At 57.4% G+C, this 9,715-nt stretch overlaps 1 protein-coding gene across 1 annotated transcript in view; it reads right to left on the reverse strand.

Annotated features, from left to right (window-relative positions):
• The window catches only part of PIWIL2 (piwi like RNA-mediated gene silencing 2), a 17,019-nt gene extending 7,310 nt beyond the window's left edge, over window positions 1–9,709 (reverse strand). The window contains exons 1-18 of the mRNA XM_031065215.1: window positions 9,673–9,709; window positions 9,487–9,597; window positions 9,132–9,249; window positions 8,925–9,046; window positions 8,738–8,818; window positions 8,441–8,554; window positions 8,136–8,324; window positions 7,897–7,981; window positions 7,247–7,333; window positions 6,941–7,081; window positions 6,749–6,862; window positions 5,839–6,027; window positions 4,636–4,737; window positions 4,437–4,556; window positions 3,600–3,688; window positions 3,244–3,349; window positions 1,784–2,037; window positions 982–1,089 (exon numbers count right to left, since the gene is read on the reverse strand). Of these exons, the coding sequence (XP_030921075.1) occupies window positions 982–1,089; window positions 1,784–2,037; window positions 3,244–3,349; window positions 3,600–3,688; window positions 4,437–4,556; window positions 4,636–4,737; window positions 5,839–6,027; window positions 6,749–6,862; window positions 6,941–7,081; window positions 7,247–7,333; window positions 7,897–7,981; window positions 8,136–8,324; window positions 8,441–8,554; window positions 8,738–8,818; window positions 8,925–9,046; window positions 9,132–9,215 (1,985 nt within the window). The 5' untranslated portion in view covers window positions 9,216–9,249; window positions 9,487–9,597; window positions 9,673–9,709. The remainder of the gene's footprint in view (window positions 1–981; window positions 1,090–1,783; window positions 2,038–3,243; window positions 3,350–3,599; window positions 3,689–4,436; window positions 4,557–4,635; window positions 4,738–5,838; window positions 6,028–6,748; window positions 6,863–6,940; window positions 7,082–7,246; window positions 7,334–7,896; window positions 7,982–8,135; window positions 8,325–8,440; window positions 8,555–8,737; window positions 8,819–8,924; window positions 9,047–9,131; window positions 9,250–9,486; window positions 9,598–9,672) is intronic.
• Window positions 9,710–9,715: the final 6 nt, after the last annotated feature.

The following is a 9,715-nucleotide window of genomic DNA, read 5'->3' on the forward strand; positions in this document are numbered from 1 at the left end:
GGAACCTGCTCCCAGCTGTCCCAGAAATGGGATTTGGGATTTCCAGGAAAGGGGATGGATCCAGGTTCAGGTCCCTCCTAGAACCAGCTCCCAGCTGTCCCTGTCCTTGGGAGAAATGGGATTTGGGATTCCTGGAAAAGGGATGGATTCAGGTCCAGAGCCCTCCCGGAACCTGCTCCCAGCTGTCCCAGAAATGGATTTGGAATTTCCAGGAAAAGGGGATGGAGCCAGGTGCAGATCCCTCCTGGAGCAGGGAGAAATGGAATTTAGGATTTCCAGGAAAGGGGATGGAGCCAGGTCCAGATCCCTCCTAGAACCTGCTCCCAGATGTCCTTGGGACAGGGAGGGAATTGAGATTTGGGATTCCCGGAAAAGGGGATGGATCCAGGTTCAGATCCCTCCTAGAACCTGCTCCCAGCTGTCCCTGTCCTTGGGATGGGGAGAAATGGGATTTGGAGGGTCCCTCCCAATCCCAAGGGAGGATTTTGGGGGGCTGTAGGATACTGGGGTGGCTCTGGGATTCCTGCATTTCCCCTGGATGATTTTAAGGGTCCCTGCCCTACTCCAGGGAGGATTTTGGGGGACTGTGGGATATTGAAGGGCTCTGGAACTCCTGCCTTTTCCCCTGGAAGATTTTGGGGGGCTGTAGGATACTAGGGTGGCTCTGGAACTCCTGCCTTTTCCCCTGGAAGATTTTGGGGGGCTGTAGGATACTGGGGTGGCTCTGAGACTTCTGCCCTTTCCCCTGGAAGATTTTGAGGGTCTCTCCCACTCCCTCTTGAGGATTTTGGGGTGCTGCAGCATCTCAGGAACCCAGTCACTCCTGCATTTCCTTCGGATGATTTTAAGGGTCTCTCCCCTTCCCTCTGCAATATTTTGGGGTGCTGCAGGATCTCAGGAACTCCTGCATTTCCCCTGGATGATTCTGAGGGTCTCCCCCACTCCCCAGGGAGGATTTTGGGGTGCCAGGGCCCCCCTTACCTCTGGAGGTGCTCGGAGCTGAGGTTGGCCGTGTTCCACATGCAGATGTAGCGCGTGGGAACGCTGCAGCCCTGCCGGCAGTGATGGGCCAGCAGGAAGAAATCCTCCCTGCAAGGGCAAAACAAACCCCAATCCTCTGTTTTTTCCACCCCAAAAATGAACATTTTTGCACCTCAGGGCGCTCTGAAGCCCAGACTGAGCTGTTTTTTACACCTCAGAACGGTGGTTTTGAACCACAAGGGTTTAACTTTTGCACTCCACAGGGATTTTTTTTGCACCCTGGGGTATTTTTGCCACCATTTTTCTTTCGCTCTACTTATTTTTTTTATGCACCCTGGGGTGCAAAATAAAAAAATTAACCATTTATAACCTTTTTTTTTTGCACTCAAGATGTTTTTCTACCCCAGAGCGCCTTATTTTGTAAACACAAGAAATGATAAAATACCTTATGGTATTTTTCCAACCATTTTCTTGCAAACTGGGGGGCTTTTACACACCATTTTTTAGACCTTGGGCTGGATTTTTCCCAACACCTTGGGCTATTTTTACAATTTGTCACCCTGAGAATTTTTTTGCACTCTGAGGGGGTTTTTTTTTGCACCCTGGGCTATTTTTACAACCATTTTGTTTTTGCACCTTGGGGTGCTTTTACAGCCATTTTTTCACACCGAGGGTGGATTTTTTTCCACCCTGGGGCATTTTCATCTCCGTTTTTTTTACACCCAGGTTAATTTTTCCCCCTGGGGGTGTTTTTTACCCCAGCCCAGGGTGTTTTTTACCCCACCCCAGCTCTGCCTCTCACCGGCCCGAGCTGGTGACGCTGTGGTCGATGACGGTGCCCAGGGGAGGGGACACAAACTCCTCTCCTGTCAGGCAGTAGAAGTTTGTGCTCAGCTGCTTCTGCACCACCACGACCACGAGGCTGGGCTGGTAATTTTGGAAGGTGTGGAAGCTCTTCTGGAGCTGGGGCACCTCGTACTTGAGCACCGTGTCCAGCTGGGGGTCAGACACCCCATCCCGGTACACCACGATCTTCATGGGCAGGGAATGGTTCAGCTGAGGGGAAAATGGGCCAAATCAGCTCCTTTTTACCTCCCTGCCATGCACAGGAATAGCTGAGGGAGGTGGGGAATTATTCCCTGGTCAGGAGAAGTCTGGGTGTTAGGATGGAGCTGGGAATCCAATGAGTCCCCACAGAAATGCAGCTCAGATTAGGGGAGGAATGTGTTTGAATTAATCACATTATTCCAGACTGGTTTGGGTGGGAAGGAGCCTTAAAATCATCTCATTCCACCCCCTGCCATGGGCTGGACACCTCCCACTATCCCAGGGTGCTCCAAGCTGGCCTTGGGCACTGCCAGGGATCCAGGGGCAGCCACAGGTGCTCTGGGAATTCCATCCCAGCCAGGAATTCCTTCCCCATCTCCCATCCATCCCTGCCCCTCCAGGCCCTCCTGCCCAGCACATTCCCAGCGTCCAGGGCTGTTCCTGCAGCATCCACAGAGGGATGGGGAAATAAAATCAAAGAATCCTGGAATGGTTTGGGCTGGAAGGGACCTTAAATCCCATCCAGTGCCACCCCTGCCATGGCAGGGACACCTCCCACCATCCCAGATTGCTCCAAGCTGGCCTTGGACACTTCCAGGGATCCAGGGGCAGCCACAGCTCCCTGGGAATTCCATCCCAGCCAGGAATTCCTTCCCAAAATCCCATCACCTCCTGCCCTCTGGCAGTGGAAGCCATTCCCTGTCCCTCCAGGCCCTCCTGCCCAGCACATTCCCAGGGTCCAGAGCTGTTCCTGCAGCATCCACAGAGGGATGAGGAGATAAAATCAAAGAATGCTGGAATGGTTTGGGCTGGAAAGGACCTTAAATCCCATCCCATCCCACCCTGCCACGGCAGGGAACCTTCCACCATCCCAGGTTACTCCACGGAGCCCTGGGACACTTGCAGGGATGAGGTTTCTCTGGGAAAATGCCAAGAGCAGGGATCTTCCCTGGCCCTTGCCCTGTCCCAGGCTGCTTTTCCCACGCTGGGGACAAGGGACAGCCCCTGGGAGCTGGAATGTGGCACTTCCCCCTGAGCAAACCGATCCCCAGGCACGTCCCCAGATAAGGACGAGCTGTCCCAGCTCCACATCCAGTCCAAAGGCTGCCAGGGAGGTTTGCTGCCCTGCACGTCTCCAGGCTGGAAGTTTGGGAGGTTTTCCCTTGCTTTTGGGGGAATGTGGAGCCACAGGAGGGAGGTTTTGGGCGGCCTCACCTCGTAGAAGCGCTTGAGGGCTTGGGAGAGGCAGAGCCGGAGGCTGTCGGCGATTTCCTGGTGGGGCATCTGGAAAACCACCCTGGAGTACCACTTGGTGAGGATGCTGGGGATGGAAGGGGAATGAGCAGCCTGGAGGAGCGCCCCCAGCACCAGGCAAAGTCCACGGAGCTCTTGTGCAAGCCCAAACCGGCCCTGGCTCAGCATTCCCAGCCCAGCACTGGGGGACACCTGGCTGAGCACAGCAGCACCCTCAGCCCCTTCCCGGGCAAGCAAAGGGGAATTCGGGGTGGGACATCCCAAAATTGCCAGGGCAGGGCAGGAAAACCTCCCCCCATTCCCAGGGAGCCACGTACTGGTTCATGCTGGCCACGAAGCCGATGACGGAGCGCATGCCCGGGCTCTTGCTGTGGTGGATGTCCATGCCCACCACCATCAGCTGCTTCTGGAGAGGGGAACAGAGGTGGGATTTAGGGACAATGGAGCAGGGAAAGGCAGGTGGGATTTAGGGACAATGGAGCAGGGAAAGGCAGGTGGGATTTAGGGATAATGGAGCAGGGAAAGGCAGGTGGGATTTAGGGACAATGTCCATGCCCAGGACCATCAGCTGCTTCTGGAGGAGAACAGAGGTGGGATTTAGGGATAACGGAGCAGGGAAAGGCAGGTGGGATTTAGGGACAATGTCCATGCCAGCAACCACCAGCTGTTTCTAGAGACAGGAAAAAAGGTGGGATTCAGGGATAATGGCCACGCCCAAAACTCTGAGCTGTTTCTGGCAAGGGGAAAAGAGGTGGGATTTGGGGAGAGTGTCCATGCCCACAACACTCAGCTCCTTCTGGAAAGGGGGGAAGGCAGGTGGGATTTAGGGATAATGGAGGGTACAGGGCAGGTGGGATTTAGGGGCAATGTCCATGCCAACAAAAGGCAAGTGGGATTTAGGGATAATATCCATGCCAACAACCCTCAGCTGCTTCTGGAAGGGGGAAAAACAGCCAGGTGGGATGTACGGATAAATCAGGCATCTCCAAGCTTGGATCCCTCCAGCTCCAAGGGACTCATGAGCACCCAAGAGAAGCCAACCCCGATTCTCCAGCCCGTTCATCCAGCCCCTGCCCACAATAATCCAAATAATCCAACCCCTCCAGAGCTTCCAGGCTCATCCCAGGCCTCCTGCCAGGGTGTTCCTGCCTTACCAGTGGGATATCAACCCCCCAGAGCTGCCCGCCCAGCTTGCAGTTGATCTGCAGCAGAACTTTCTGCACCACGCTCCTGATCTTGCCAGGATGGCCCATGAGGGACTGGGCATTGATGACCTGGGGAGAGGGAAAACTCAGGGCAAAGTGAGGCTGGAGACAGCCAGGGATTGCCAGGGATATGGGGGTGCCAGCCCACCTGGGAGGGCACAGGGCTCTGCACACAGCAAAGCTTCTTGATGGCCCCGTAGACGTCGTCCCGGCCACCAGAGATGATGCACAGGAGCAGCTGCACCTTGTCCTGAGGGGAATCATGGAACTGCTCAGGTTGGAAAAGCCCTTCTGGATCACTGAGCCAAACCCAAGGTCACCAATAACCCACGTCCCCAAGGCCCACATCCACACCTCCAGGGATGGGGACTCCGCTGCCTGCCTGGGTTAAATCCATTCCTGGATTTATCAATTCTTTCCATGAAAGGAAATTTAACCACTTTTCCTGTATTTAACCCCCCTTTCCATAAAAAAATTCCTCCTGGTGTCCAACCTGAGCCTCCCCTGGCACAGCTTGGGGCTGTTCCCTCTCGTCCTGTCCTTTGCTCCCAACCCCACCTGGCTAAACACTCCTGCCATGGGTTTTTAGGGAAAAATAAGGACCCCTGAGCCTCTTCTTCTGCAGGCTGAGCTCCTCCAGTGCTTCCCAAAGATCCCCCAGGGCTGTCCCTGCTCCTTGTGGATTCCCAAGGAGCTCTGGATAGTCTGGGCTCCCATCCCACCTTCCCAAAGACCTCCTTGGTCCTCACCTGGCTTCCTAAAGAACTCTGGATGCTCTGGGCTCCCATCCCACCCTCCCAAAGATGTCCCAGGGATGTCCCCACTCCTTACCTGGCTTTCCAAGGAGCTCTGGATGCTCCAGGCTCCCACTCCACCTTCTCAATGATCTCCCTGCTCCTCACCTGGCTTCCCAAAGAGCTCTGGATGGTCAAAGCTCCCATCCCACCTTCCCAAAGATCTTCTTGGTCCTCACCTGGCTTCCCAAAGAGCTCTGGATGGCCCTGATGTGGGCTCCCATCCCACCTTCTCAGTGATCCCCACTCCCCATCTGGCTTCCCAAGGAGCTCTGGATGCTCTGGGCTCCCATCCCAACCTTCCAAAGATGTCCCAGGGACATCCCTACTCTTCACCTGGCTTCCCAAGGAGCTCTGGATGCTCTAGGCTCCCACTCCACCTTCTCAATGATCTCCCTGCTCCTCATCTGGCTTCCCAAGGAGCTCTGGACGGTCAAAGCTCCCATCCCACCTTCCCAATGATCCCCACTCCCCATCTGGCTTCCCAAGGAGCTCTGGATGCTCTAGGCTCCCATCCCACTCTCCCAGTGACCCCCAGGGCTGTCCCTGCTCCTCACCTGGCTCCCCAGGGAGCTCTGGATGGCCCTCACGTAGGTCTCGATGCGATCATCCCGCAGCTCCTGCACCAAGGGCTGTCCCACCTGCATCCCCATGGCGCCACAGCTGCTCCTCATGGATGCCAGCAGGTCCTTGGCCAGCTGCTGCAGCCTCTTGGGATAGATCAGGAGCCAGGAATTGATGGAGATCTGGGAGAAAAGCCAGCACAGGCCGTGGGTTGGGGGTGTTCCTGCAATCCAATCCACGCAGCACGTTCCTGTTTGCGAGAGGAGAAACCGACCAAGCACAGAGGGGAATTTGGGAGAGGAAAACTGGGCCTAGAGGAACCTGGAGCACAGCAGGGAGTTTGGGAGAGAGAAATCTGGGAGAGGGAATTCGGGCCAAGAGGAACCTGCAGCACAAAGGGGAATTTGGGAAAGTGGGGCTAGAGGAACCTGGAGCACAGTGGGGAATTTGGGAGAGGGAAAGTGACCCAAGAGAAATCTGCAGCACAGAGGGGAATTTGGGAGAGGGAATTTGGCCCAAGAGGAACCTGTAGCACAGAGGGGAATTTCAGAGAGGGAATTTGGGCCAAGAGAAATCTGCAGCACAGAGGGGAATTTGGGAGAGGGAAAAGTGGCCCAAGAGAAATCTGGAGCACTGAGGGGAATCTGGAAAAGGGAAAGTGGCCCAAGAGAAGTTTGGACTGAATTCCAGCTAATTCCTGCATGTGAAAAGCTCCCTCCACCCTGGGATGAGGTGGGAAAGCAGACACCACAGCCACATACCTCCACCTCCTTCGGAAAAACAGGCTGGAGCGCAAATCCAACACAAACAAGGGAAGGGTTTGTGCTGGAAGGGGCTCAGGCAGAACGCCAGCGCTCAGGAAAACCCAGCGCAGCTGTCCCCAGCAGGGCAGGCTCTGCTCACCACGGCGATGGGCACCTCCTTGGTCACCTCGCGGTGCCAGCCCAGCTCCTCGGCGGGAAGGAAGGAGCGGTGCCGGAGGTTGATGCGCTCCACGGGCAGGATGTGACCCTGGGTCTGGGCAGAGCGGGAATCTCCGGAGCTGCCTCCTCTGCCTGGGGGCCAGGGGAAGGCCAGGAGCCCCAGAGCCCTTACCCTGTAGATATCAGTGTCCAGGACCAGCCCCCAGCGCTGCAGCTCCCGGGAAGCGTCCGGGGTGTCGCGGATGCGGCGCAGGAGGCTGGTGAGGCGCTGGTAGTGCTGCTGGGGACTCTGGACCATCTCCCACATCACCTCCTGCACCAGCAACACCCAGCGGTGAGGGAGGGCTCCCCACAAACCCTGGGCAAAGCTGGGAGCAGGGCAGGGCTCCCTACAAACCCGGGGCAAAGCTGGGAGCAGGACAGGGCTCCCCACAAACCCTGGGCAAAGCTGGGAGCAGGGCACAAGACAGGCTCTGACCTTCAGCATGCGACTGTTCTTGCGGAGGTCGGAGAGGCCGGTGAGGAAGGTGAGCTCTGGCACGAGCAGCACCATCTTCACCTGGCACTGCAGGGAGAGACAGGCACTGTCAGCATTGCAGGGGCTGGGAATTCCTGCTCTCCCCAGGGGCTGCAGGAGCCCCAAGCAGCCCATGGATCACTCTGGGCTGGAGGAGCCCATGGATCTCTCTGGGCTGGAAGAGCTCAGAGCAGCCCATGGATCTCTCTGGGCTGGAGGCGCCCGTGGATCTCTCTGGGCTGGAGCAGCCTGTGGATCTCTCTGGGCTGGAGGAGCCCTTGGATCTCTCTGGGCTGGAAGAGCTCAGAGCAGCCCGTGGATCTCTCTGGGCTGGAGCAGCCTGTGGATCTCTCTGGGCTGGAGGAGCCCTTGGATCTCTCTGGGCTGGAAGAGCTCAGAGCAGCCCGTGGATCTCTCTGGGCTGGAGCAGCCTGTGGATCTCTCTGGGCTGGAGCAGCCTGTGGATCTCTCTGGGCTGGAGGAGCCCATGGATCTCTCTGGGCTGGAAGAGCTCAGAGCAGCCCGTGGATCTCTCTGGGCTGGAGGAGCCCTTGGATCTCTCTGGGCTGGAAGAGCTCAGAGCAGCCCGTGGATCTCTGTGCCCGGCTCACCCTCCCCTCTGGTGTCTGTTTCTCCTTGGGCTTGTGAACGAGCAGGGGCTGGTCCAGTTCCCTGATGGTGATGCCATGGGTCTTGCTGGAAAAACAGCATTGTCACACAGGCCTGGAATTTCACTTTGGAATGGAAACCCAAATCCCCACCGTGGGCAGCAAAACCTCCCTGCTCCCGCTGCCCCACCTCAGATCAGCCCCTGCCCCTTCCCAGGGGTGATCCAGCAGCTGCTCCTCACCTGTAGTACTCCACAAAGGTGATCTCCTGCCCGCTGGCCAGGGTGAACGTGTCCTTGGGGGTCTTGTCCCAGTCGATGTCATCCACGCGGTAGGTGCGGTTGTTGTAGCGAGTCATGACCACGCTCCCCACCAGCTGCTTGGTGCACTCCTCCTGGAACGTCCTCTGGCTCTGCGAGTGGATGGTTTGCCTGGGAAAAAGAGCAGAGGCACAGAATGCTCCCCCCTCCTGTGCTATATCAAAATTAAAACACTTTGTAGAGCAGCTCTGTCCCCAGAGCTCGTGGGGTTTTGCTGCTGCTCTCACATCATGCTCAGCACGGACTCGCTGCGGACGATCTTGTGGATGGCGTCCACCATGAGGAAGAGCCCCCCGTCCTTCCTCCGGATGCTGACGGCGTATCCCGGCCAGATGTGGAGGCTGTGCCCAGAGGGAAACATGCCTGGCTTAGCCCAGAGCAGCCAAGGAACCCCTCAAAACTCAGGGATTCATTCCCCAGCTCCCAACTCCTCCGAACAGCCAAAGTCAGGCTGACCTGGGAACACTTCCCAGTTTCCAGGGAAACAGCAATGACTCTGTGGGAAGGAAGGTGCCAGCACCCACCTGTATTTCTGTAAGGTGGTGGCCAGGGCAGGCTCAAAGAAATGTCTCCCAGCCAGGCTCAGGTTTAAGATTTTCATCACCCTAAGGAAGGAAAAGCAGGAAAAGCAGGGCTGGATGAGGACTGGCAGGAAGGAGGAGGAAGGGGCTCTCCTCCCTGAGCTCAGCGAGGGTCTCTCTGCTCTCTCACCTGCGGAACACCACGTTGTAAAAGGGGATGCAGAGATCCGAGCTGGGCTCCAGGATTTTGGTCATCTGGACGTTGATGAAGATCTCCTCCCTGTTGCTGCTCCTCTGAGCCTTCAGGCTGACCTTTGGCAGGGCCAGAGGGGGTTCTCCCACCCAAAACAGGGGCACCCCCGTACCCCAAACTGGGGGAGAGCCCCATACCCCTTACCTTGGGGATCTGGATGGGCAGGAAGAGGATGGAGCCGTCGAAGGCCATCACATCCCCAATCACGGCGTGCTGCTCCTTCAGCATGGCAAAGCGGGCAGTCTTGCACTCCACCTCGGGGCTGGGGGCACACAGGGCCTTTTCTCCCTCCTCTGCCCCCCCAGACCTCACTCAACCCCCCAAAAATCCCCCCTGAAGGCCAAAACCCAGAGCTCTTTGTTGCGCTGGGGCCGCTCCAAGTCACGGCAGCTCAGACAGCAGGAGGGACACAGAGGGCTCTGCCTGGGGACACCCCAACCTCGAGGGGCTGTGGGGGACCCTCAAGGGGCTGTGGGGGACCCCGGCCCCCCATTATCACCTGAAGGTCACGTGGTACTGGTAGACAGCTTCGTTCTGGCAGTGAATCTTCACAAAGTTCAGCCCCACGGGGATGGTGGCTCCCTTGGCCACCGCCTTCGTCCCCTGGGCCCTGGGAGGGACAGGGGGTCAGCAGCGACCCCGCAGCACCTGCACCCCAAAACGGGCGGCTAGGGACGCCACTTACGGCCTGGCAGCAGCTGGGGGGGTGTCCGGGGAGGGCACGGGCG

The sequence above is a fragment of the Geospiza fortis genome, unplaced genomic scaffold (genome assembly GCF_000277835.1).
Source record: "Geospiza fortis unplaced genomic scaffold, GeoFor_1.0 scaffold594, whole genome shotgun sequence".
NCBI classification, from domain to species: Eukaryota; Metazoa; Chordata; class Aves; order Passeriformes; family Thraupidae; genus Geospiza; species Geospiza fortis.